Source organism: Neofelis nebulosa, chromosome 8 (assembly GCF_028018385.1).
Source record: "Neofelis nebulosa isolate mNeoNeb1 chromosome 8, mNeoNeb1.pri, whole genome shotgun sequence".
NCBI lineage: Eukaryota > Metazoa > Chordata > Mammalia > Carnivora > Felidae > Neofelis > Neofelis nebulosa.
Window position 1 is genome coordinate 6,750,625 of NC_080789.1, and position 27,824 is coordinate 6,778,448.

The window sequence follows — 27,824 nt, forward strand, 5'->3', positions numbered from 1 at the left end:
CTCCTGTCCTGTGATCTGCTTTGGGACGCCACAGATGGGGGCTGTGGCCTTGGCATGACCTGTTCCTAATTTGGCTCATCCTGCCGACAAGCTGCAGAAGGGGTCCACTCTGCTCTGGCCAGGTGCGGACTCTGCCATGAGGTCCGAGAGGGCCATGCCGGCTCCGTGGGCCCTTGCCCTCCACCCCCCACCCCCTGCCCCTGGCCTGGCCACAGGGACAGCTGAGCGGTGAAGGCAGAAGATGGCAGGAAACGCTTCTCTGGGCCTCGCGGGAATCCCAGGATTAGGACAGGGACCCACCCGCCACTGGGCCCACTCTCCCTCCCTCAAGCTCACACGTGCTGAGCACCTACTGTGTGTCCAGCTTGGCTCTCATCCTGCACCACTTCTGCTCTTCCCATGACGGCAACGGGCAGGGCGGCTCTTGATTGGCTTGCCACTCAGCAAACATCTACTGGAACTGGGGTGTGGACCCAGAAACCGTGCTTCAGGCGGGGGTGGCGAGGGACCCACACTCCGTCTGCGGACCCCCACGCCAGGCTTATGTGAGTGACTGCACAAGCGGCTTCTGTGGGCGCAAAGCACAGCAGGTGGAGGGCAGAGCCGGGTCAGGGCGAGACCTTGACCCTGAGCCTCCGCTTCAGCCGCTGTTCTGCAAAACAGGATTGTGATGAGTGGGTCTAGGGTCCTGCAAGGCCAAGGAGGCACCAGGCACAGAGTAGGTGCTCAGGGAAGTCTTGGGAGGCGGGGTCAAACTCAGCCGATCCCAGTTTGACTTCCAATCCCAGCCCCTCACCCCGCTGCCTGGCTTCAATGACTCCTACCTTCCCTGCCTCCTTCCAGGAATAGCTCTCGAATATCTAGTATATGCCAGGCACTGGGCTGAGTGCCAGACACAGTGGAAAGCAAGACAGATGCAGTCCCTGCCCTTGCTTCGAGCCATAGCCCTCTCTGAGCCTTGGTTTCCTCCTCCAGAAATCGGGAGAAGGATAGATTTTCCCCCTCACCTGGCCAGGGCGGAAAAGACAGTGTCTGCGAGGCACCAGCTGGGTGCCTGACCCCCAGGGGAACGAAGTGCTTAGACACGTCCCGTCTTCCCTCCGTGCACGTATGGAAGGAAGGGCTGGTGCAAGACCCGGCCTTGAAGGAGAGAGAACTCGGAAGGCCACAAGTTACTGCTGCCTTCGTGTTGTGTCCCCAGAGCTCCCTAGAACTGGATCCAAATTTGGGATGCAGACCCCGTGGATGCCGCTCCAGAGTTGGATGGCCGCCAGTGGCCCGTCCCCTCGCAGGCCAGCATGGTTTGAACCGAATGCAGGAACCGAGCATGCAGGGGGCCCTCCCAGCCCGTGACCAGGCCAGGCAGTCGGCCATGGGGGCCAAGAGGCAAGAGGAGAAGGGAGGGGGAGGCACAGAGGACCCCAGGAGCACAGGCAGCTGTGGAGAAATGAATCGAAGCCAGGAGCCACTGGCCCGGAAAAGGCCGATGATTTCCTGCCACAGGAGCAGGCTGGAGGGCTCCCACCCGGCTTGGGGATGAAGGTTGGCTTCCGGGAGCAGGCTGATCGGTCCTCAGCCCTTGAGGGCATGTGACACAGCAGGTCTCCCTCCTCCGCCACAGGCTTCTTCCCCGGGTTCCAGGACCCCCGGGCAGCCCTGGGCTGGTCACACATATCTAAACATTGCACGTCTCAGGCCCCTTCTTCCGTGCTCTCCCTGCTCGGTCTACACTCCCTGGTGATGGCTTTGCTCCTGAAGTGATGTTCCTCACCCCTGACGCTGCCCAGGCTCCTCCCCGAGCTCCAGACCAGGCCCGCTGTGTGAGGCCCACAGGCGTCCGCACCCCCTGCCCCTGACATCACTCTTTAGCATCCAGATCTGCCCTGTCTCTGCAAATGGCACCATGCCCCCAGATGCTCAGCCCAAAGCCTTAGAGCTGTGCTGGGCTCCTCCCCCTCCCCCACAGCAAGCCCTGCCCACAATCTGTCTGCGATCCAGCCCCTTCTCCCCTGCCCCGCCCCCCAGCCTGGGGCTGCCGTCACCCCTCACCGGTCTCCCTGCTTCCACTCTTGTCCCCTCCGGCCCTGCTCCCCACACCTGTGCTTTGTGTTTGCCACTGTTTCCGCCACCGCCACCGCCACCGTAACTTAAGCCCTAGAGGGCAGGGACTTGTCTCCCCCTTGCCAGGGGGAGCCTGACACATGCTCAGTGCTTGTGGGAGGAGTGGCTTCGTAAGTGAGCACTGAGACCTGGAAGATGATGGCCAGGCTGTGAGGTAGGCAAGGCGACGGGATTGTTCCCATTTCACAGAGGGGGAAGCTGGGGCTCTACAGGTTTCCTGAGCTGCTGGCGGCCACACGGATTGGTGGATTCATTTGAAAAGCCCAACTGGAAGGGCACATGTTGATGGCAGGGAACAAGGCACCTGGGTAGGGCAAGGCTGGCTCTAAGGGGCGGAGCATCCCCAGCCCCGAAACAAAATGCACTCATCTGATTTTTCGGGGGGCACCCCCTCTGCGCCACAGCCCAGGACTCCCCCCCGCCCCAACACACACTCCTGGAGGTCTCTTGCCTCTTCCCCTTACTGCCCCTCGCCACTTGCAGCCCACCCAAACCGGCGGCGGGAGTGGAGAAGCCTTAGAAAATGCAAATGTCACCAAATCTGGTGGCTTCCCTGCCCTCCGAGGGAAGACACTGTGGACCCCGCCTCGTGTGGCAACGCCCTCGCCAGCCTCCTGCTCGTCTGCTGCCTTCATCTTTCACTTCCATCAGCTATTTTCCATCAGACAGTCCATCCTCGAGCGTGTCCCCGACACGTGATATTCCTGCCCTCATGCTATTCCATGCGTTGTCCCCGTGGCCTGTGACACTTTCTCAGACTCTTCTCCCATCCTCAGGAGACAGGGCAAGCCCTCCGAAGTCTGCCCCGGCCCCCTGGCAGTCTCGGGGCTCCCTCCCACACCCCCACAATGGTACTTACCTGCCTGGTGGCCCCACTGGTCTCAGGAGAAGCACCACGAGGACAGGTTTGGGTCTTGCCCCTCTCCACCGCCCCCCCAGGGCCCAGAAGAGCCCCTGCCCATGAGCTCGCACCCACCAGCCTGGGCAGGGTCAGCGAGGGGAGAGGCACCAGGCCCCCGGCTGTCTTGAGGTGAGCCATGGCCTCTGTGACAGATGGTGCAGGGGAGGGACACTAGATTTGGAACAGGACGTCTAGTCCGTGCAAAGGCGGTCATTGACTAGCTAGACATGCCTCAGTTTCCCCCTCTGTAGGGTCTACTTCCCCAGGCAGTAAAGAGAATCAAATGAGAGCAAGTCTCAGGGCTGTTTTGTAAGCTGTGAAGTGCCACGCGGGTGCCAAGGCCTATCTAACCGCCCACGAGACCCGCACGTTCGGACAAAACAGAGAGGCGAAAACTGATACTCTCAGGTCGGCCATCTTGGTGAATCACACGGACCCGGGTTCAAATCCTACCTCTGCCCCTTCCGGCTCCGGGGCGGGGGGGGTGGGGGTCGCTCAGGCCGGTCGCCTGCCCTTTCTGAGCCTCCCCGTCCTCACGTGGGGAACGGAGGTGACGTGAAAACCTGTCTTGCCGGTGTGTTGAGAAGCACATGAGGTAGGGCGGGGGAAGCGCGCAGAGAGGGCCCCACCTGGCATCCGGTGAGCCTTCCTCTCCTGGGCGATGATTAGGCTGCGACCGGGGTGGCGCCGGCTTCTGCCTGACAGTTGAGGAGCTCTGGAGAGCTAATCCGAGTAAACGGGCTGGGGACGGGCAGGCGGCCGGGATTTTTCATCAGCCCCTGCCCCGAGACGAGGCCGCCGTGGCTCCATTGGTGGCGGTGTGGTGCCTGCCACGAGGAGGGCCGTCCTCCCGCTGGAAGCACTCAGACGCTTTCCACCGAGACCACACTGTTAGCTCAGCCCTGGTCGTTGCGGCAAGTTCGCCTCTCTCTGGCCACGTTGACTCTCTTGAAGTTCCTCGAGACCTCAGGGCCTTGGCACATGCCGTTCCCTCTGCCTGCTTCCCCTCCCTCTCTTGCCCGACGTAGCTCCTCAGCGTTCAGGGTTAAAACCCCCTTTCTGCCAGGTGAGGAGCGTGCCCCCCCCCCCCGAGTGCGCCGGAGGCTCTCTGTCCTGTCGGTCAGCGCATGAACCCTGCTTTGGCAAAACTGGGAGTTTATCGTCCGTCTCCCCACGGGGTCCTCGGTTCCAGGAACGCGGGGACGGCGTCCACCTCTTTGGACCACCCGGCCAACAGGAGGTGGCTGACGGGCGTGTGTTGGTTGGCCGAGGACTGAGTGCCAAGTACTCATGCCCTGGTCACCTCCCCGCCTCTCTGCAACAATCTCGCGAAGGAGGGTTCTTGCTGGAGAAAGTGAGGCCCGGAGGGGGGAAGTGGCATGAAGGAGGCCACAGGGCCAATGAGGGGCAGAGTGGCACTGGACATCGGACCACCCACAGCAGTCAGCTCCGTAGCCAGGGGCCCTGTCACCGTGTCCTGCACTGCCTGTCTCCCCTGAGCCGGGCACTGGCTGACCCCGTGGGGGTCTTGACCACTCCGTAAGCGCAGGCAGATGGGTGGCTGGACGTGGGTCTTGGAGGCATTTGCCCCGTTTCCTTGGGGAAGGTGGGTGGGAGGAGGTGCTGAGTGATCAATTTCTGAGCGGCCTGGTGACAATCTGCTATTTGTTCCCCACGGGGGGGGGGGGTGTCTGCGCGGTGGGAGCTGCCCATCGCCCGCCCTGACGCCCGACTCCTTTCCTTGCAGGGACAGATGCGGGCTCCCCCGAAGCACCTGGACCCCGGCACCGCCCACGGCCAGGAGCAGCCTGTGGCCGAATCCATCTACACAGTGAGTCTTGGGGCCCCGGGCTCCCTCTGCCTCTCTCAGGCCTGGCACAGGGGCCGGGGCCGGCTCAGCCATGCACCGGCTGCGTGACCTCTGAGCCTCCAGTTCCCAGCCCGCAAACTGGGGACAAGAATTCTAACCTGGCGGGATTTCTGTGAAGATGAGCAAGCGTGTGGCCCCTGGCGGGCACGGAGCTGTGAGGTGGCCCCGGGCCCCACTCCCTGGCACGCCCCTCCGCTTCTGGGACAAGGGCCAGCCGGGGCACGAGGTGGGGAGGAATGAGTGACGTTGACCGGCTCAGCAGCTCTTTCCTGTTTTTATTGCACGAACAGCATCACAGCAAACAGCAGAAAGAGGGAAAGGTCAGGCGCCATCGCAAGCCCTTAACACATCAACGCTTTTCAGTTTTTCACACCTCCCTTCCCCCACACGCAGGCATTGCTTCTCCTTAAAATCAAGCAGAGACACGAGCTGGGATGAGCTGGGATGTCGTGTCATAAGCATTTCCTGTCGCTGTACCTGTCTTCGTATCTACCTGGGGGAGGCTCAGCCTGGCACTCCCGCGGGGTGTGAGTGAGCCCGCCCACCGGTTCCCACGGTCCCCACGCAGCCCCTCTCTGCCCAGCGGCCGGGAAGGTGACAACCGTGCCTTTTCAGCTACGTCTAGTTTAGTTCCACAAGCAGCGTATGCTCACTGTAGAGGAAGTGAATAAATGCCACCCAGTGTCAGCTGGGCTCTCGGCACCATGAGACCGACAGCTGCCAGGTCAGGATCTCGGCTCCACACCTGGAGGTACCAAGCCCTGCCGGACCTGCGGGCTCCCCAGGGGCATGTTCGAGGGCTGTCCCTGCACGTTTCTGCCGGGACCTGCTGTCGCTGGTCTGTTCCCACCACCCGGACACGCAGGAGACTCGGGGCCACACAGAGGGCATTCAGAGTATGGCCCTACTTCCTGAGGATGGGGACAGATGGGGATGGGGCAAAGGCAATGTCCCTCCAGCACCAACAGCTCCAAATGGAACAGAACACAGCCAGCCCTCCACTCCGGGGAATTTCCACCAGCCACTTTCCCACGTGGTCCCAGACTTCCCCATGTCCCCTCTGCTCTCTTGACGACTCAGGGTATTTTCCCTGTGAGGGATTCTGGTGTCAGCTTTTGAATAAAAACATTTCTCTCTCTCTCCACACACACACACACACACACACACACACACACACGATCTCTCTCTCTCTCTCTCTCTCTATTATATATGTATGTATGTCTATGAAGAAAATAACCATCATCCTAAGCCTATTTTCTTCCAGGATAAATACTAGTAACATCGACTTCTATACCTTCCAGTCTTTTTTCTATAAATACATACAAAGAGACCCATATACACACTCACACGTACTTTTTTTTTTTTTATTGGAGTAGTACAGCTATTTTTGTTCGTGTTGCAATATCTCATGAACATATTTCCACATGAATAAATATCCTTCTACCAGCGTGGTTTTAATGGAAGAGACTCACTTCTGCACGGATCATCTTTTTCCTGCCTGTGTTTAGATTTCTCCGAGGCTCAGGCAGGTTTCTCCAGGGTGTGCGGAAGAAGCCCAACGGCCCTGAGGGGTTAAGGGGTGGTTTCAAGAGATTTCAGGACAAGAAAGGAGACGTGAAGGGAGGCCACAGACTTTGGGAGCCCTTGAGGCCGGTCCCTACCAGCTGGGCAGGTAGGCATGACATTAACGACAGGGGTGATGACTTCAGGAGCGTTTGTTGAGTGCCTACTATGTGCCAGGCACTGTGGTGGGATTCTATACCTGTTATGTCATTGAGTCTCACGTTAGGGATTTCAGATACAGGTGCTAGCCCCATTTCAATTTTATTTCCTAATTGTCTATCGTAAGTATGTAGAAATATGATTGGCTTTTGCATATTGACTTTATATAGAGTGACCTTGTTGAATTCATTAATTCTGGTTTTTTTAATGTTTATTTTTGAGAGAGAGAGAGAGAGAGAGAGAGCAGGGGAGGGGCAGAGAGGTGGGGTGGGGGGACAGAGGATCCAAAGCAGGCTCTGTGATGCAGGGCTCGAACTCACGAACCGTGAGATCATGACCTGAGTGGAAGTCGGACACTCAACCGACTGGGCCACCCAGGTATCCCAATCTTTCTTCTTTTCTAATCTATGCACTAAAAGCTATGAACTTCCCTTTAATTATGGCTTTAGCTGTATCCCCCAAATTTTGATGTGTCATGTTTTTATTATCTTTCAGTTTAAATTTTCTGTTGGGATTTCTTCCTTACCCCATGGGTTGTTTAAAAGTATTTTGCTTCATTTTCAAATGTTTAATTACTTTCTAGTCATTGTTCCATTTTTTATTTCTCGCCAATTCCACTGTGATCAGGGAATATAGTCTGTATGATTTTAATCCTTTGAAGTCTCTCGAAACTTACTTTATGGCTCAGCCTGTATTGTGTGCACTGGCAAAGAACTTGCATTGTGCACGGCTGACTAGGTGTTCTACGTGTGTTAATTGGGTCAAGTCTGTTGATCGTGCTGTATAAAATATTCCATTTCCTTATCACTTTTTGGTTTTGGTCTATCAGATGTTAAGAGAAGTGAGTTAAATCTGTCCATCTCTTTGTATATTTGTACATTTCTCCTTTTAATTATGTCAAGTCTTCTTTTTTATTCATGTGGGAAAATACTCATGATATATTGTGGCATGAGGAAAAAAAAAACTGTACCACTCCAATTTGTTTTTTTTAAAGTAATCTATTCAGGGGCATGGATTTGGACTGGGTCAGGCAGACTGGGGTTCGAAGCCTACTTCTTTTGCTCGTAGGTTCTGTTAAACTTTCTGAGTCTTGGTTCCCTAATCTATAAAGTAGGGTTTAACAGGAGAATATTGCATTTACAGCTTGCAAACGTGCTATGGTTTCTTCCATCCTGGATTTCTTACATCGAGCCCACGTCCCTCTCCAGTGACCCTGCCCTTTCTCCACGACTCGTAACAGCAATGTCAAAACTCTCTGTCTTCAGTTCCTCTCTCTCCTTTTCCGACCCCCCTCAGGAGGGCTTCCTGCCCAGGTATTCATCAAAATCTTCCTCCTCAAGGTCACCATCAGCCTCCACTTTGTTACATCCAAATGTCATTGGATTAAATCCTGGTCCTCATCTTCCTTAATGAATCAGCAGCATCTACCAAACTCTCTTCCCTCCTTGACACACTTTCTTTCCTTGCTTCCAGAACATTCTACACCCTCGTGATGCCCCCTCCTCAGACTCACTGCCGGGGCCTCCTTAGCTTCTTTCACCGGTTCCTCGTGGAACCCTGACTTCTCAACATCAGAGTCCAGTCCTGGGACCCTTTCTCTTTGATCTTCTTCCCCCTCTTCAACCCCTGGGTGATCTCACTCAACCTTAAGGTTTGACACCATCTATATTCTGACAACTCTCACGTTTCTACGTCCAGCCCAGACACCTCCTCTGAACACCAGAGTCCCTCCATCCGAGTCACCGGCTTCTCTCTCAGACCAGCCTCCAGGTCTTTACCCACTGAGGTGCCTCGACTCATGGTCCTCGTTGTAGGGACGGACTGCTCCAGCCTTCCAGTTGTCCAGGCTGAGCCCTGGAAGTCGTCCTTCCCTTGTTTCTGTCACGGCTCATATCTGATCTGTCAGCGCGTCGCGTTTCATAGCATGTCCGGAATCCCCGCCCCCCACCACCCTTTCTTGTCTGCTGCCTTGCAGTTGGTTTCTGATCAGCTGGCCTATTGTTATCCTTGTCCTTGGGCAGCAGCCAGAGCGATCTTGCTCAAGCACAGATCACATTCGCTCTGCTCGGGGCCCTTGGGGAGTCAGAGAAGCAGCCACAGAGCTGGGGCGAACCTGAAATGGTCTTAGTAAGGAAACCACCTGTGGGAGAAAATGGGGAAGGCTGGGCGAGCCATCAGACCAATGCAGAGCTGGTCCTGAGTGAGGAAAGTGGGAAGGACGGCAGAGAGGAAGTCCCGAGGCCGCACGGTCTAGGGAAGAAGGCTCGGCAAGGCCGGTGGGAGTGCGCACGCGCGTGAGAGGAGGTCCTTTGCCAGGGTAGGAGGCTGTGCGGGCACCCCCACTGTGCTTGGCCACCGGCTGGGAGGAGGCCCCAGGGCCTCCGTGGCCTCCGTGTACCCATGATGATGGCTTCCAGAGCCCCGCAGCCGGGGCCCCTGGTCAGTACTGGTCCCTGGGCCTGGAGGTCTGGGGAGCACGTTCTCACAAGTGCCACCAACCTCCCAAGGTTCCTGCCTCACTCAGAGTTGACGTCAGAGCCCCCGACAGAGCCTCCACGAGCTCTGCCCTCATGGTCTCCCCCTCTCTCCAGTCACACTGGCTTCCTTGCTGTTCCCAAACACCAGGCATTCCCTCACCACGGGGCCTCGCTGTCGGCCGTGCCCTCTGTTCCGGAGTGTCCTTTCTGCAGCTGTCCATGGGGGCTGCTCCCTCCCTCCCTGGCACCCTGCTCAGATGGCACGTTGGCCATGAGGTCTTTCCTGACCTCCCTTTTAGAATACAAGCTCCCCACCACCTCCACGACCCCAACCTCCCTATCCTCCTTCTCCGTGTCCCTCTGTGGTCCTTATGGCCACCTCTTACTTTTGTGACTGTGGTTTGTCTCACACAGTGGGTGCCTAGCAGTCAAGTGCCATATGGACAAGCGGAGGGCCGTTCTTACCCTCCAGATGCCTGGGTTTCCACGGGGCTCGGTGCTGGGCACCCCGGGGCACATGGGGGGCATCTGCTCTGCGGAACACCTCCCTCAGCTCTGCTACATCCTTTGCCTGGCCTGCTGCCCTCCTTCCTGCCCACTGCAGCGGGGGGACCTCACTAACACACCATCGATGCGGTCGCTTCCCACTCAGAAGCCTCCAGGGACTCCCCACTGCCAGCTCTTCAGCCTGGCAGCCTTCGTTGGAGGGCTCTTCCAGCCCTGCCTCCCCGGACTCCTGTCCCCTCAGTGGGCCATTCATTTCAGACATGCCAGGACCTTGACCTACAGCAGAGGTACTTCTTCTCCGATGAGTGCTGCCCCTTTTGGCACAACACCCCCAAATTGCCCCCAGCTGCCCCCAGAGTGCGTCGTGCAAGTCTCTAAGTGCAGGTGCCCGCAAGAGTGCAGCTCCTGCGTTTTCCTGGTCACAGGGAGGGGTAGGTCTTACAGGGGGACCAATGTCTAGAACCCTCGTACTAGGTCCTGGCCCCGGGGCAGCTGACTTCAGCTTTGGCTTCAGCTGACCTGGAGGAAGGCTTTGCCACTGACTCCACACTTCAGCACTGACAGCCATTTGGGTCAGCACTGTGGCCCACAGAGCAGCAGGAAGCAAAGGACTTGGGGGGCCCGGGTCCCAGACAAACAGCCCTGGCCCAGCACAGCACAGGCCAGCATGGCCTGAGCACAGTACGTTCCCGAGCCGCCCCAGCTCAGGCCAGCCTAGCTCAGCACAGCCCTGCTGTAGCCCAGCCCAGCCCAGCCCAGCCCAGTGCAGCCCTTTGAGAGGCCAGGGCAGTCCTCTCCCAGCAGGCACACCCCGAGGGAGGCAGTTCCCATCACCACCAAGGAAGGCTAGGAGGTGCGGAGCCCCCAGGCCGCCAGGCATTTCACAGCCCAGCGAAGCGGGTCACACCCTGAATGCAAATGCAGCCCAGCAGGTCAGGGCTTGTCAAAGGCTTCACTCAGCAGCTGCTAACTGGCAGGGACCCCTGCAGCCTGCCCTGCCCTCAGCCCCCCTGCCTCTCCTGCCCTCAGCAGGGTCAGAGGCCGGTGGGGTCCCGCGACAGGGTGTTCTTCTGTGTCTCAGAAGTCCCCCAGCCGCTGCCTGGCCCAGGGGGAGTGCGTGGAGCTGGGGCAGGAGGCCTGAGTTTCAATCCTGGCTCTGCCACCCAAGGGGGCTGTGTGACCCGAGACATCTTTGAGCCTCTCTGGGCTCATGTGTGACAGGCAGCCCACGTGGGCTGGACGTGAGGGAGAAGGGAGCCACCTGTGGGACCCCAGACCGGCTCCCCTGCTGAGATGTCAGCAGGGAGGCCCTTTTTTCCCTTCACTCTGTGACCGGAAATGTCCAGCTTGGAAGGGCTGCCAGCTCGGAGGAGATCCAGGTCTGGCGGACAGAGGCTGGGGGCACAGGGCTGCTGAGTAGCAGATGCCTATTCTGTGTGCCAGGCAGGCCTGAAGACCAGAGAGGCCTGAGCAGGGGCCCTAGAGGTCGCCTTGCACTGGAGATGGGGCTTCTCCTTGGGGCAGTCTGGCCCCCTTCCCTCCCCGGAGGAGGGTCAGAAGCCCCTCTCCTCAAGACCCCTGACTCAAGGCCCCTTGAACTGATCCCCAGGGCTGCCTAGCCATCTCTGTGTGTGATGCCCTTGAAGTGAGGGTCTCCGGAGCGCCAATGGTTTATTACTCGGGTTTTCGTGCACTGCTACCTCTCAGCGCCTCCCTCCCTCCTCTCCTCCCCACCTCCCCCCTCCCTTGCCTCAGAGCACCACCTGTCTCTCCAGCCTGCCTCGGCAACCCCTGCTTGCCTGTTGCCAGGGAAACCACCTCCTTGGCAACCAGCCGGCTTCCATATGACATGTACGCGCGCGCGGGAAGGGAAGGTTCCTGCCTCTCGCCGAGGCCGTTGGTGGCTCTGATGTGCCAACCCCGAAGAACAGCGTTTGCTCCTCGCATGGGACCCGGGTGCCCCCGCAGAGTCTGGAGGAGGGTCCAGGCTCTGACCGCAGAGAGGAGAGGGAGGCACCAAGCCTCCCCGGACAATTGCTCAACTCATAGTCCTTCAGTAGGTGTTCAGCACCTACTATTTGCCAAACCCTGTGCCAAACATACAATCTCTCATTTAATCGTGCTTTGAGCCTGCAAGGTAAAATATGATTATTCCCATCTCGCAGGTGAGGAAACTCAGACACGGAGAGTTCCAGGGGCTGTCCAGGGCTGGCACATGGTCAGAGCTGAGAGCCACGCTTACTCTTGTCTGATTTCAAGGCCTAGCTCTTTCTACCATCCTGACACCTCTGGCCAGGCTGTTCATAGCTAGGCCAAGAGTAACTGTGGCCTCAAGGCACACGCCCTGGTGAGCAAGGAGCCCCCTCATCATAGCTCCTGTGGTGCCAGTCTCCAAGCATGCCCAGCAAGCTGTAGGTTCAGTGACCCAGACACGCACCAGGTACAGCTTAATGGGAGAGGTGTATGACCCAGCAGGTGCCTAAGTCATCTGTGAGCAGGGGCCGCGGTGGGGGTGTCAAAGGAATCCTATAGGGGTGGATGGGTGGCCAGGACCCTCATGGGTGCGGCGGCTTTGGACCCAGGGAGTGAGGACAGGTGCCGGGAGGGCATCCTATTGGAACCACGGCCATGGGTGTCATGGCTGGGACTGCTGGCAACCAGGCTCTGGAGGGCCTAAGGACCGGCAAGGACTGTGGGAGTGGCTCTGGGCCCCTGGCAGAAGCCTGTAGAGGGCCCACCCAGGCTGAGCAGAAGACCTTGAGATGGTGTGAGGCAGATAACAGGGGGCACAGAGAGGAGAGTGTCCGTGAACAAGTGGGAAAGGGCAAAGCGGTTCCGCGAGAGGGAGGAGGGCAGGGGCAAAGGTACAGTGGTATGGCCGTGCGTGACGTAGCTGGGCGAGGTAACTGTCCCCTCACAGGCTGTGGCCCAAAGGGCCCTGTTTCCTGGGTGCCCGCAGGCAGAGGTGATCATAACGGGGAGGCCTGGCTGCTGGGACCCCGTCCCTGCGCCCCAGGTCACCTTCCTCTGACCCTTGCCCTTTCCCACAGTCTCTACAGGGCAGAGACACTGAAGTCTACTCCTGCATCCAGACCGTGCCCAGCAGCCTGCCCCCCAAACCAGAGCTTTGTCTCCCAGGTATGCAGGGGGGATGCCAGGCTCCCCTTCTTACTCCATGGGACCTTCTCTCCTCATCTGTGAAATGGGGGTAAATGGGACCACAGGAGTGAACCTCTTGCAGTCGAATCAGAGCCCTCTCCCCTAGGCAGGTGGCCTAGTGGTTAAGAGGACTAGGGGGTTTGAACCCCTGCTCTGTCCCCAGGCAGCTGCGCGGCCCTGGCCGAGGGGCTTACCTCCGAGCCCGAGTCCCCTCCTCTGTAAACTGAGTCACAGACTTGCCATGAGGGTCAAACGTGGTACTGGGGCCCCGTAGGGTCTTTGCGGTGTGAGCAATGTCTACACTGGTCGATCGGGCGGGCGTTATTAGGTTTCCAGCTGTCCCCAGGCTGACACTGGCTAAAGTTGGAAGCTGGTGTCGGGGCTGGTGCCAGCCTGAGCTGGCCTGGTCAGGGGTCCGTGTTCATCATGATGGAGGCCAAGGCATATCACTTGATCATTATTCTTTCTCTCCCTCTCTCTGTTTTTTTTTTTTTAATGTTTATTTTTGAGAGAGACAGAGCACAAGCGGGGGAGGGGCAGAGAGAGAGGGAAGCAGGCTCCAGGCTCTGAGCTGTCAGCACAGAGCCCGACGCGGGGCTTGAACCCACGAACGGGGACATCATGACCTGAGCCGAAGTCAGACGCTCAACCGACTGAGCCACCCAGGCGCCACTGGTCATGGTTTCTCTGAAACCTGTTTGCTCATCTGTAAACTGGATGAGTGACCCTTTCCTACAACACCAACTGCCCTGAATTCGAATGAGTTCCAGGTTAAGTAATGTCGACACCCGAGCTTTGGGCATCATAAGGTGCAGGGGGTTCATCGAGCCAGTACAGGAGCCCTTGGGTAGTGGGTGGGCCCACGGGCATCTTGGAAGAGCCGTCAGAAGTGAGGGAGCTGGAACTTGGCCTCCCCCCCCCAGCCCAGGAGGCCCAGGCTGGCATTGTTGACGCCTCTTCTCCAAGCCCGTGCTCTACTCAGCCCTGAACTAGGCCCTGACTGGAAGCAGGGCTTCCCCATGCCGAGACCCCCAAGGATGTCTGGGCCATCCTAGGCAGTGCCCGCCCTGTGCCAGGCTCTGAGGTGTCGCCAGGACGGCTGGCCCCTTCGGGAGCCTCGGGTCTGCAGGAACAGTCACTGACAAACAGAGGCATTTGCAGCCCCCTGTGAGGGGTGTGCTGGGGGGAGGCATCGGCCTAGGGCCAGGGGAGGGGGTTTTCGGGGGTGCTGAACCAAACCCTGCAGGGGGAGTAGGTGGTGGTCGGGGAGTTGGTGGGGTGGGGGAACACCCAAGGCAGAGGGAAGAGCATGTGGGGAGGCGGAAGGGCTGGAGGGCAGAGAGCAAGGGTGGGTGGAGTGGAGGAAGAGACTGGTGAGGTGGCCTTGGGGACAAGGACAGGCCTCCCAGTCAGAGCTGCGCCTCTGACTAAAATTGCATTAGTACAACTTTGTTCTTTCCTACCTATTCTTTGTCTTTCTTCCTTTCTCCACTCCTTCTCTCCTTGTGTCCTTTCCTTCCTTCCTTCCTTCCTTCCTTCCTTCCTTCCTTCCTTCCTTCCTTTTTTTCCCCAGGAGAAAATGCACAGATTTACGAATGACAGCGAATTTAACCTGGTCTATGAAAATCTCTAGGATGAGCTCCACGGGCCCTTCGGTCTCGCCCTGGATCAGATGCCCCACAGCAGCTCCTCCTTCCACAGGACTTGTCCTATCCCAGGAGTGAGGCCCCAGGGGCATCCCATCACCTTGCCCCCACATTCAAGGCACTTCCGGCCTTGGCCTGCCCCCTACCCCCTCCTTCTGTGTCCCAGCCAGACCCACCGGTCACAGCGTTTCACATCTGGCCCTTGCCCAGGCTGTCCCTTCTGTCCGGGAGCCCTTCCTCAGTCCTCACAGGCTCTCCTCGACACAGCCCCTCCCCAAGCCCTCCGTACCCTTTCATGGGCTCTCTGGGCACCAGCCTGCACCACGGCCTGAGCCGGCGAGGCCAACCGTGAGCTCCTCTGGGAGGTTCCCAGCAAAGGACACTTGTTGGTGCCGTGAGCGCGCGCATCCGCGGGGATGAATAAAGGAACGACTACACAAATACCCCACCTCCGTGCCCCTGCCCAGCTAGGTCAAAGGCACAAGGCGGACGCACAAAGTAGAGGAGGGGGCTGGCGCAGGAGGAATGGGGTGTGGGCCCGAAGGAGCTGTGCAGAGGCGGGGCTGGGCTCTGGGACAGAGCCAGAGGCCAAGGAGGTGGCTGAGGGCCGGTCATCAGGCTGGGGGCCTGGAGCAGGGCAGCTGAGGAAGCAGATCCGGCACATTAGGGGCAGATGCTGGCCCAAAGGGCTGAGCCTCCCGAAGCTCTCCATCCCCCAACGGGGACCCCAAAGCCGTCTCCCATCGGCCTGGCCCTCTACACGCTCTGCCAACACCTGCAGCCCTCCTCCACCCTCAGGGCCTCAGCGACTTCTCCTTCCCCCACAGCCCTCACCATCTGATCTCCGCGGACCCCACCCACCTCCTCCCTCTGTCTGCCTTGTGCACCTGCCCCAGTGCTTCGGGGCACCTCCTCACGCGCTCTAGCCTAGCCGAGTGGTTTGGTGCCTGGGGCTCCTCTGGGCTGCAGGAGGGCCCCCTCGATGTGGCCGCAGCTCAGGCCCCGTGCAGACAGTGGCCCTCAGTGCTTGCACAGAGCCGTTTCTGGGGCTCCAAGTCCTCAGCAGCCCTGCTGGAACCCGTTACACAGGCAGGAGGGGGCTGAGGGTGGGGATCACCTGGGCTGTTGGGCTCTGCTCCTTCCCTCCCCTGCTCTCCTCCACCCCTGCTGCTCTCCGCAACCTCATTTGTAAAATCCTCCCTCCCACCCCCGCGCTCTTCCCAGAGGTCCTTGAGGGAGGGGCCCTTGCACACAAACCCCAAACGTGTCTAGGGGCGCTGGGGGGGCCCAAGGCATGAGCCCCGGCCCTGGTCCCTGAGCCGTACTGGGCAGCTTGAAGGCAGCACTGGGTCTGCAGGTCAGGCCCTTCCCTCAGGGTAGATGGGCTGGGGGGTCTTGGGGGAGGGGAAGCAGCAGACTGACATTCGAAAGAAATCCCGGCCCCTCTGCTAGGTTGGCCCGCAGCCTCCTTGGGCCCACAGGACAGGGCAGCCCACAGCCTCTAAGCTTGGTTCTGAGCCTGGTCTGTGAGCACAGCGCAAGGAAGGCTCTAGTGGGATTATAAGGCTGAGTGGAGAGGGCCCTGCTCACCAGGAGGCTGGAGTTGAATGAATTCCCTGCCTGTTCAGGGGGCGAAGCTGCCTGCAGAAGTGTCTTCCAGGCTCCGGGCTCCAACAGGCGCACTCCAACGGCCCCCCCCCGAGGCAGAGGCCAGGGTTGGGAGTTGGGGGGAGGGGAGGCATACTAGGGGGGAGGGGAGGCATGCTGCTCAGGGTACAGCAAGCCTCCCCAGAAACACCAAAGCCAGCAGGACCAGGAGGAGGCTACCTGCTGGGCCTGGGCCTCTCTCTCCTGGCCCCAGGACCCCAGCCCCTCAGGCTGGGAGTCAGACTTTTCCAGCCAGCCCCGGGGGTACCGGGGAAGCCTGAAGGGGCTACACCCCCTTGCCCTGGTCCAGGCTGCCCTGCCCCGCCCCCTGTCTCTTCTTCACAAACGGATAAAACCTACATAGGGTCTCGTCCCTCCTGGGCTCAACAGTTCCCACCTGAGCTCGAAGGGCTGGTGCAGGTGGAGGGGTGGCAGATTACTTTAGGGGGGTGCAGGTGGCAGTAAGGGAGGAGAAGGGGCAGAGAGGGCTTCGAATGGCGCTCCTTAAGGGCAGGCAGGCTTGTGTGGCCTCTGGACTCTGAATGGGCACAGGGGGGAAGAACCAACCCTTTGAGGCCGGGTGGCTGCTGGCCCCTCTCGACCCCAACTCCACCTCCCAGCAGCCATGTCCCCCTGAGCCTTGCTTTCAGTGACAATCGAGACCTCTGGGCGTGGCTCAGAGGGGACAGAGGGGAACTCTGCTCCTCCAGAGGCTCCGCGGGTGTGCATTTTCTTCCGCACTCAGCTTCCAGGAAAAACAGGCTATCACGGAGCCGTGTGGAGGGGGTCTGCTAAAAGAGGGGTTAGGTCTCCCTGGGGGAGATGGGGACCCAGTTTCTGTAGCCCCCACACGGAGCACCCAGGGGTGGGGGCAAGGCAAACAGAGGGATGGCATGGGGAGGGCTGTTCCTGGCCCAGGCGGGACAGGAGTGGCGGGAGGAAGAACAGTCAGCTTGGAGCACCCCGAGGGAGTTGGATGGGAGGGGAACAGGTGAAACCCTGGCGAGTGGAGCCCTAGGGGGCCCTAGACCCAAAGGGTGGATGGCCGCATCCTGAGGGCGGATTCCTGGCCTAGCGCTGTGGACCCCCCCCCCCCCCCCGTGGCCCCTGAGGGCCAGGCCCTGGGCACCGCCTCTTCCCACCCAGACCCTGCCCCAATTCAGGGGGACAGTCTCCGTCTAGCCTGCCTGGCTCTGACGGGGATTTCCTTCCAGCTCTCAGCGGAGCCCCCCCCCCCCCCCGCCCTCCTAGGTCGGGCCTTGACACCCTCTTCTGAGCCTCAGGCGTCCAAAACAGTTCAGCTTACTTCTGGCACCCTCCACCTCCTCTGGGGCAGCCCCTCAGAAATGGCCCCCGCTGCCCGTTCCCTCCGGGTTTCAGCCTCCAACCCCCTTTCTGCTCCTGCTCCTCTCAGGTGCTTGCCTGAGAAAATCATCCCTGGAAACCAAACCCAGGAACACAAAAATGGGTGTGGGAAGCGGCTGCCCCTCCTCAGCGACAATTTCCAGAGGATTCTGCAAAGCAGAGTTTCCATGGGAACATGCGCGGTTCCACACAGAACCTCTGTGGGGCCGGGGTTCCCCTCACACCCAATACTGCAGGACCGTGTGGCCTGGGGGCCTTGGCCAAGCAGGGCCACCGTGCTTTGGCCACCAGCCCTCACCAACCTGAGATCACGTTACTGGCAAATCTGCCTTTTTTTTTTCCCTTCTAATTTAAAGGCGCCCTCCATGCTAAGGATGCCTCTGGGATTTCCAGGATGGATTTTTATGTAGCTCAATAGGTTCCTTGGCAGACTGCTCAGCCAGGAGAGGTGGGCCATGGCCCCAGCCCCGCCAGGCTGCCACAGCGGCGTCTCTCTGTCCCTCCTTCGTGCCAACAGACGTCATTTACCCGCCTGAGGGGCTTCCTCAGACCTGGATTCAGACTCCAAGAGTTTGGGGACATCAGCAGCACAGGGCCCTGGGACGCTTCCCTTACTAGGCTCCTCCCTTGACCTGCGGTCATAATCACGGCCTGCGAGCATTGGCGGGGCATGGGGCCGACCCTCCTCTCTGCACTCTGCGTTTAGGATGTGTTTATCCAAGCAGGTGATGCAGGCGTAACAGGCATAATGCAGGCTGTAAAATTCCCTCTGATGCTCCCGCCATTTACAGCCTCCATCCCGGTGCCCCCGCCCTGAGGTGACCACTGGGTCATTTGGGTGTGTGTGTGTGTGTGTGTGTGTGTGCGTTTTCTTCCAGACTGTTTTTATTGCATCCACATACCTATATGCATGTACACGAACATATAAAATGTATGGTGCTTGCGGGGGGCTCTGAAGAGCTTACATGGAATGATTCTGTAGGTGCTTGCTTTGTTCATACAGCCCCACGTGGTGGAGATCCGCCCGTGACAGCCACGCAGAAGCTGCCAGACTCTTTAATTACAGCAAAGGATTCCACAGGACCGATGGATCCTAATTTAGCCAAGCCCCTAGAAACGGCCTTTTCCGTTGTTTACAATTTCCAACCTCACAGAAGGGGCCGCAGGAAACATCCTTGGGCGTCATCTGCAAAAACTTTCTCCTTGGGGAAATGACGAGAAGGAATCCCCGGGGCCTAGAGCGTGGACATTCACTGTTTTAACAGAGGCTGCCAGAGGGGTCACGCGTGGAGTTTGTACCAGTTTCCGTTCCTCAAGCCTATCTACAAGAGCTCGTTGAATCCTGAAAACACCCTGCCAAGTGAGGGGGGGGGGGGCATCTTCCCGTTTTACCAAAGCAGAAACCACAATTCAGAGAGGCTGACTGGCTAGAGGTTATATAGCACAGAAGGGGCAGCGCTGGGCTGCCTCCAACTGTGTGTGGCCCTCCTGACTCCATGGGTCAGGTGAGGGGGGGGGGGGTTGCATAAAGTGTCTTAGATGGACTCACGGCCCCCAGGGCTGGGGAAGTCCTTGAAGGGACAAATTTCTGCCAGAGATCAACGACCAGGCTTATATTGCTCAGAATCGTAGGGGCGGGGGGTGGGGGCGTCCTCTTTGGGGTGGTCTGTCTTCTTGGGGAAACGAAGGCAGGTCAGTAGAGGTGATGGAGTCGGCGCTGCCCAGCAGCCCACCCACACTGCGGGGCCTGGCTTCAGGCAGCCTAGACATTTGGATCCCTTAGCCTCCCCTGGAAATTTCCGGGCACAACATGCCTGGAGGTGTGAACTGCCTCTTGGAAGCTTCATAATCCAGGATAATGCTGCTGTAATTGGCATTGTTTTTGCATTTACAACCCTCTCGTTACCTGAAAACCTGCTTGCCTGAAAACCTGCTTGCGATGGCTGTATCTGGAGGGGGTTTAATTTTACTACTTGGCGGACCTTGAGGGGCTGAGGAGCACAAGCTTTTCCTCTGGGCCCCTTGGCCCACCCCCCGCCCCCATTCAGATTCCCCAGTGAGTGCCACAGGCCTGGGTGGCCCAGGCCGGTTGACCTCGCGGCCTTGGTTCAGGGTACAGCCTCCCCACAGGAGCCCCAGCCTGATCAGGGGACTGCTTTTCTCCCCAATTTCCCTTCCTTCCTGGGTCCAGCCCACCCAGCTCGTCTCCCTTCAATCCTTTCTCCTCCCAGGGGCTCCTGGGTGGCTCAGTCCGTTGAGCATCCGGCTCTTGGTTTTCAGCTCAGGTCATGATCTCACAGTTCGGGAGCTCGAGCCCCGCGTCAGGCTCCGTGTTGACAGTGCAGAGACTGCTTGGCATTCTCGCTCTCTCCCTGTGTCTCGGCTCTTCCCTTTCTCTCTCTCTCTTTCTCAAAATAAATAAAGAAACTTAAAGAACATCCCTTCTCCTTCCAGCCCTTCCCAGTCTCTACCACCAAACTGATCTTCCAATGGCACGGATCTGACCGCACCTCTCCCCTCTCTCAAAACCCTGCAATACCTCCCATTTATTCATTTCAACAAAGGAGCCGAGATAATTCAATGGGGGAAAAAACAGGCTTTCAGCAGACAGTGCTGGGAGAGATGGACGTCCACATGCGGAAGGAGGAAGTTGGGCCCCTTCCTCACACCCTCTACGAAACCTCACGGTGCCTTCCTCTGTCCACGGGATGGAGCCTTGACTCCTCAGGCCAGGACTCAGGGCTCTTACAATATTTGTCCAGCTCCAGTGCGTGTGCTGAGTCTGGGACAAGAGACAGATGGTTCTGTCCTCGTGTTATCGTCAGCCTCGTTTCTTTTTTGTTGTTGTTGTTTTATTTATTTATTTATTTTTTTACGTTTATTTATTTTTGGGACAGAGAGAGACAGAGCATGAACGGGGGAGGGGCAGAGAGAGAGAGGGAGACACGGAATCGGAAGCAGGCTCCAGGCTCCGAGCCGTCAGCCCGGAGCCCGACGCGGGGCTCGAACCCGCGGACCGCGAGATCGTGACCCGAGCCGAAGTCGGCCGCCCAACCGGCCGAGCCACCCGGGCGCCCCACGTCAGCCTCATTTCTGACCCGGGCACCCCAAGCCCCAGCCGTGCTGCCATCCACAGCTGCTGTTCCCCAAGATGCCAAGCTCCCCCACCTCCGAGCCCGTGCTTCTCCCACTTTCTCGGCCCCAAGGCCCTTCACCCCGTTCTTTGCTCGAGGAATTCCCACTCCAACCGTACCTTCTCTGGGAAACCTCCTTCAAAACCCCTCCCCCACCGAAAAGTTTATTCGTTTCTCACCTGCTCTGACCCCTTTGAGTTGAAGCCGTTCACCCACATCCATCTCCCGGACCCCCGGCCGGCCCTGAACCTTCTGAGCGCGGGCGAATGTGCTATGCGCTTCTCTTTGCGCCTGACGCATCGCAGGGGCCCAAGAACCATTTGTTTGAAGAATAAATGAACTTCTTCCCTTGCTGGCAATTTAGTGCCCCCGTTCTCACTGCAGGAGGAAGGACGACTGTATTTTCCAATTTCCGGGAAGTGAGCCCTAGTAGGTGATCCATTTTACGTAGGTGAAAATCGAGACAGGCATGTCGCTCCATCCGCACCAGGAGAGGGGAGACTGAAAGCGCGGGTCCTGGAAGCCTCTAGCACCCTCCCTCCAGACGGGAGGGGGCGGGCTCCGTGTGGAGCTGTGGGAGACCAGGCCCGGGGCACGTGAGAAAGAGGCGAGCGGGGGGCCCCTGGCTTCACCTCTTGGCTCTCAAAGCTGTCAGAGGCTCGATCGATGCCACGTGCCTGTGGAACATGCGTCAGGGGCCGAGAGCCCTGTTAGGGTGGTTCTGTTAATTGATCCCAGCTTCAGCCGGCTCAGCAATGTTCTGACCACTGTCCCTCGCCTCACCAGATGGCCTTCCCTCCTGCCTCAGCTGCCTCTAGGCTAGGCCAGACAGTCCTGACCATGCAGGGCCTAGGCCCCTCCATGCAGCCAGCAGCACTGATCCCCTGGCAGCGTGCGGGGTGGGAGCACAGAAGACGCCCCTGCTGTGTCCTCATGTTCCGGCCAGGTCAGAGCCCCCGCCCCGCCCCCCCGACAATGGCTGGATGGGTAGGGGAGAGTCAGGGATGCTCAGGCCTTAAAAAGGCCCCGTACTGGGGCGCCTGGTGGCTCAGTCGGTTAGGTGCCCGACTTCAGCTCAGGTCATGATCTCGTGGTTCGTGAGCTTAAGCCCCACGTTGGGGTCTGTGCTGACAGCTCAGAGGCTGGAGCCTGCTTCAGATTCTGTGTGTCCCTCTCTCTCTGCCCTCCCCTGTTCACACTCTGCTGTCTTTCTCTCTCTCTCTCTGAAAGATAAATAAACATTAAAAAAAAAAAAAAAAAGGCCCCATATTCCGGCCTCTCTGGACCCAACCTCAAATGCTCCCCACCTGCCTCCGGCAGCCTCACAGCCTACTACCTCCTGTGGGCATGAGCCCTGAGGTGCTGTGTATTGGGGGTGAGGCCGGAAGAGCTGCCGGCCCCTTTCACCTATTAGGAGAAGTCTGTGTGGGTGAGGCCTAGCGGGGAGAGAGACTCTGGGACCAAGTGACCAGGCCCAGAAATAAAAATGATAACTGTGGTGATGGAAAGTGAGCCCTGAGCTCCCACACCTGGGCCTCCTCAGCCTTGTGCAGTGGGTTACCCTGCCTCCCGGGATGCTGTGAGGAAGCCGGGAGAGGTGGAGGAGAGAGCTGATCCCAGGTCGGCCTGGCCCTGTGGCTGGTGCCCCAACCCCACAGCTCAGTGCTAGAGGGCACGCTGTCTTCTCCCTGGGTTCAAGCCTGGAGTGGGAGATCGCAGAGAGCTTTAAGATGCCCCAAAAAACTGCTAATGGGTACGGGCCTTCTTTATGGGGTGATGAAAATGTTCTAGAATTCGATAATGGTAATGGGTGCACAACCTTGTGAATATGCTAAAAGCCACCGAATCGTACACTTCAAAATGGTGAGTTTTATGGTATGTGAATTATATCTGAATGAGACATAACAAAAGTAAACAAAAACTGCCTTGTTTAAACACTTTCTGTATCCCCTGTCCACGACCCCCAGGACAGAGGACCGGGCACACACACACACACACACACACACTCCTTCCCTGGGACCTGGCCCAAGTCCGCCATCCACCCCTCCACCCCAGCCTGCCCTGCCCTCCCTCCCTCCCTCCTACGCAAGGGTCCTTCCAGGCTCTGGCAGGTGTAGTCCCCTCTGCCTACCATGTACTTGCATGCCTACTGTGTTCCTATCTGGAGCTAGACACTGTTCCCATTTTATAGATGAAGAAACTGAGTATCTGAGAGATATAGCAACTTGCCCAAGTGCTCACAGCTGGCAAATGGTGAAGCTGAGATTCAGGGCCCGGAAGTCACCTCAGAGCCCACGATCTGAACCTCTTTGCTCCGTTGCCTTCTGCCGTCGCCTGAATAGCGGGCCTCGCGGAGACGTCCACACCCTAATCCCTGGACCCCGCGAATGGTACTTTATACGGCAAAGACTCTGCGGGTGTGATTAAGGATTTTAAAATGGGGAAATTATCCTGGTTATTACAATCGCAAGCGTTCTTATACGAGGGCGCGGGGGAGACGACAGACAGAAGGCAGAGAAGCAATACGAGGATGGGAGCAGAGGGACGTAAAGTTGCTACATTGCCCACTTTGGGGGAGGATGGAAGAAGGGCCCAGGAGCCAAGGAATGCAGCTCTAGAAGCTGGAAAGGGTGACGAGGCAGATTCTCCTCAAAGATCTGGAGGGAACGTGGCCCTGCCAACCCCTTGGTACCAACCTGGTAAAACTGATTTTGAATTTCTGACTTCCGGGGCTGCCAGAGAATCAACATGCACTGTTTTAAGACACCTGAGTTTGTGGCAATTTGTTACAGCAGCCCTAGAAAATTAATACACTTTTTGGGGCACCCCGGTGGCTCAGTCAGTTAAGTGGCCCACTTGGGCTCAGGTCGTGATCTCGCGGTTCGTGGGTTCGACCCCCGCATCGGGGTCTCTGCTGACAGCTCAGAGTCTGGAATTTGCTTCGGATTCTGTGTCTCCCTCTCTCTCTCTCTGCCCCTCCCCCACTCACACTCTGTCTCTCTCTCTGTCTGTTAAAAATAAATAAACATTAAAAAAAAATTTAATAAACATTAAGGGGTGCCTGGGTGGCTCAGTCGGTTGAGCGTCCAACTTTGGCTCAGGTCATGATCTCACAGCCTGTGAGTTTGAGCCCCGCGTTGAGCTCTGTGTTGACAGCTCAGACCCTGGAGCCTGCTTCGGATTCTGTGTCCCTCTTTCTCTCTGCCCCACCCCTGCTTGTGCTCTGTCTCTCTCTGTCTTTCAAAAATGAATAAACATTAAAAAAATTTTTTTAAATAAAAATTTAATTTAAAAAATTTAATAAAAAAAAAAAGAAAATTAGTACACTTTTCCTACTGGAAAGGTCTATTCAGCCTTCCAGGCCCCCTGGTCAGGTGGCTCACCCTGTGCTCCTCACGGTTGCGTCTCACAGCTCTGACCCTGGAGGTCGCCGCTGCCACAGCCGCTGTGCTAACCCCAACCTTGACCTCTTCCCTCACTCCTGGCATTGACATTGCCAGGCTGGTATCATCCTTCAGTTGCCCAAGGGTAGGCAGCTCTGGGGCATGGCAGAGGAGAAAAGTGAGACTCAGAGAGGGGCAGCAGGTGCCCAAGGTCACTCAGCAGGCAAGAGGCAAAGCCAGGTTTGAACTTGGACCTGGCTGATTCTTACTGGTGCTACTAATGACTCTCCTCTCAGCGGACACTCAAGAAATGCCCCTGAATGAGTGACAGTCAATAAAGTGTTCCTGAAAGACAGGAAGACACAGAAACCCAAGGAAAACACATTGTGGGAAGGCTGTGGGAGCCTCAAGGAGAGTAAACCAAGCTTGAGCTAACCAAGGAAGGCTTCCTGAAAGAGGGGACTTTAAAAGGCATTCCACACAGAGAATATCATGAGCTAAGGCCTGAAGGTGGAAGGATGTGTGAGGTGTTTGAGGGAGGCTGGGGAGATGACACCAGTCCCAGGTTGTGAAGGGCCTTGGGTACCAGACTGAGGCCTGAGGGCCACCCAGAAGTCGGGGAACAGGAGAGCAAAACCCCCTACACTGTTCTTTAGGAGGCAACTTGAGCGAATGGCTCTGGGGAGGCCGGCCTGTTTCATTTGGAGGCTGCTGAGATCGGCAAAAGTTTGGAACTGGGACTGAGGCCGAGGAGGTGTGGGCTAGGGCAGGGGACCAGACTCCAGAGCCACTTTGGAAGGGAGAGGCCGACAAGACCTGGTGATCTGCTGGTCTCAGATGTCCATGCCCCATCCAGTGGACAGAGGCTGGTTCAGTAAACACAACCAGAAGTACCAGAGTGGAGCACCAACTTGGGGAGAAATCCCGGTGGCAACCAAGAGGAGGCGTCCTGAAGGCAGCCAAGAGAATGGATCAGGACTCAGGAAACAGGTTGAGGCAGCAGACCCATGGTGAGGAGAAACCGGGAAGGCTCTGGTGGCTGGAGCTGTGGGAGGAATGAGGTAGTTAGGGAAGATGTGCCAGGAGGTGACAAGTGAACCCATGGTCAAGGACTCTTAAGAAAAGGCCCTTTCCCTCATCTGTCGCTGCTGCCTCAGGGCACCAACCCCAGCACCCATCCGGGCCCATATGGAATTGGACCTTTCCCTGTGGGCTTCACTTTAGGCAAACTGATAGCAAATCCTAAGCCAATAAGAGCAAATAAATGAGGGGTGATTACCGACAATAGAGGAGGGTACACCACGGGGTGCCTCCAAATAGCATCTCCTCCAGTACATTTTAAGTGCTTTATAGGTCATTAACTACTTGACAGAGAGAGCCTGACACTTAAAGCCAAGAATTCTGCGCCTCTGCCGGGGAAAATCAATCAGAAATGAAGATCGAGCATTGTCGACGTTAAGATGTTCGGTGGGCAAACGGGATTTGATTTACACATAATCTTAAGGCCCTCTCCGTTGGGTGAAGTGGCCACCCTGGTATCCGAGGCTGTTTATACATCCCAAACTTAACCTCCCCCTGCGATATGTTGTTGTTGTTATTGCTAATGAAGTATTTCAAAGACATGGGAAAGCACGGGGACGAGCTTAAACGCCTAAGCCTGCCACCCGACTCTGTCAAATAAAACATTACATCTATGGTTGGAGTACCCACTTTGTAAAAATGTGACTTGCTTTTTCTTCCGTCTTTTCAAATCCTTTCTGTCTTCCAGCCCCACCTTTTCAGGGAGACCGAGGCTGACCACCCATCCCTGCCCAAGACATTGCTCCTTCCTCTGAAATCTGAGCGCAATTACTGCCTCTTTAATTAACTTGGCGATTAATCACCACCTGCTTGTGAAACAGCTTTTATTGTCCTTGTCCATCTCGCGTGTGGGATGTGGGTGGGGGTGGGGACCAGGCAGGCAGAAAGAGGAGGGACAGGCAGGCTGCGGAGAGTCTGCTTGAAGAAGAGGCTGAAAAGACTTGAAGATTAGCTTGCTCCTGGCTCCATTTAAGCAGTTGCCAGGTATCAGGAACTGAGAGAGGCTGGAGGTAGGACCCCAGAAAGCAGTGGGCACTAGGAGGGTAATCTGCTGTTGCCGTTCCCCTCTGGCCAGAATGGTCTTTCTTCACTGAGCCTTGTTGCAGGCTGAATTGTGTCCCCCCAAAACATATGTTGAAATCCTAACCTGTGAGTGTAACCTGATTTGGAGAAATAGGGTCTTTGCAGATGTAACGAAGTTAAGATGAGATCATACTGGATTAGGGTAGGACCTACAACAAATGACTGGTGCCCTAATAAGATGGCCATGTGAAGACAGAGACACAAGGAAACTCCCTGTGTCACCATCACCAAGCCAGCTCCTCTGCCTGAATCTGAACATCCAGGATCTTAGGTAGCATTTCTCTGGCCAATTAATGCTCTCACCCAACTCCAGGCACAGCTCCTACACCCGCTTTTATCAGAGGAAGTCTTTTCCCCAATCCCATCTCAGATACCACCCTTCAATCAAAAGGACCAGCCTAGGGGCACCTGGGTGGCTCAGTTAAGCCTCTGACTTTGGCTCAGGTCATGATCCCACGGTTTGTGAGTTCAAGCCCCGCGTGGGGCTCTGTGCTGACATCTCAGAGGCTGGAGCCTGCTTCAGATTCTGTGTCTCCCTCTCCCTCTGCCCCCTCCCCTGCTCACACTCTGACTCTCTCTGTCTTTCAATAACAAATAAACGTTAAAAAAAATTTAAAAAAAAAAAAAAAAAAAAGGACCAGCCTGGGACAGGGTGGGGTTTTCCAAGGACTCGCTTTACCCCCAGAATAGCACGTCTGCTCAAGTCAGTTTCCCTGTGGCTCCCCCCAGAAAAATCCTCCCACATGCTCCCAGACCCTCAGTGCTGGGCATAGTAGCCTGGTTGGAACACAATGCTTTTAACTTTCCCTGTGATTTGGGGAGGAGGGAGTCCCAGCAAGGGAGAGGACCCAGAATTTAACATGGAGGCTAGGGATATCTCATTCATGCTGCCAACCACAGTGCTGCGTACAGCACGTGCACTGAAATAATTTTCCAAACCACCGTTTAATCACTCCAATCCTTGGACAGATGGGGAACTGAGGCCCTGACACTCCACAGAGCATCGCTGTGTAGAGGTCTGAGGTCCAGTGATGTAAGCGTGTCCTAGTATCAGCTCAGCCATCACTCCCAGGTAACAGCATTTCTCTGCACGTCAGTCTCCTCATTCTTGAAGAAGAAGAATACTATCTTCTAAAGATGTTAGCAACCTTACAGACAGCTCTAAAAACCTGTACGCACCTTTTCCGTTAATTCAATCAACACATGCGTTTGAGCACATCCTGTATCCTGGGGACACAGTGGTGAGCACCACAAACCCAGTGTCCCGACCTCAAGGTGCTACCTATTTGGTCGAAAAGGGCAAAGAAATGCAGCTATACTCGGGTGGTTAAGTGTTAGATGGGGTGCACGGAAGCAGCGATGAAAAGGCTGCGGATCTCAGGAGAGCTCAAAAGAGCAGCGGCGGCCGCAGGAAAGAAAAGGCAAAGAATGAAACCCGCAACCCCCACCCACTGCCTGAGCCCCTTCTTCATCTCTGCCAATCAGGCCTCAGCACCGCCGGCCGGCCGACCAATCAGAGCTGGAACAGGAGCGCTTGGAGCAGGGCCCGGGCTTCCCGCGGGAGGGCGGCTGGAGCCCGCACGCCCCGCCCCGCCCCGCCCCGGCCCCTCCCCTCCCCGCCCAGGCCCCGCCCAGGCCCCGCCCCGCCGCGGCCAGCCGCGCCTGCCTGGAGCCCCCTGGCCAGCGGCCGGCCGCTGGGGCCGAGTATTGTCCCAAAGACCGAAAAGAG

General features: G+C 57.4%; 1 protein-coding gene across 7 annotated transcripts in view; it reads left to right on the forward strand.

The window, feature by feature from the left end:
* NFAM1 (NFAT activating protein with ITAM motif 1) overlaps positions 1–27,824 on the forward strand; it is a 49,861-nt gene that overhangs the window by 17,247 nt on the left and 4,790 nt on the right. For 5 of the 7 annotated variants that reach the window (XR_009265269.1, XM_058741130.1, XM_058741127.1 and 2 more), the window contains 2 exons: positions 4,770–4,853; positions 12,649–12,736. Coding sequence is in view for 6 of the 7 variants with exons in the window: in XM_058741130.1 (XP_058597113.1) it covers positions 4,770–4,853; positions 12,649–12,736 (172 nt within the window). In the remaining variant the exon portion in view is untranslated. Of the gene's footprint in view, positions 1–4,769; positions 4,854–12,648; positions 12,737–14,330; positions 14,847–27,824 lie in introns of those variants that run through there. The other 2 variants (XM_058741129.1, XM_058741126.1) reach the window with 1 other exon arrangement.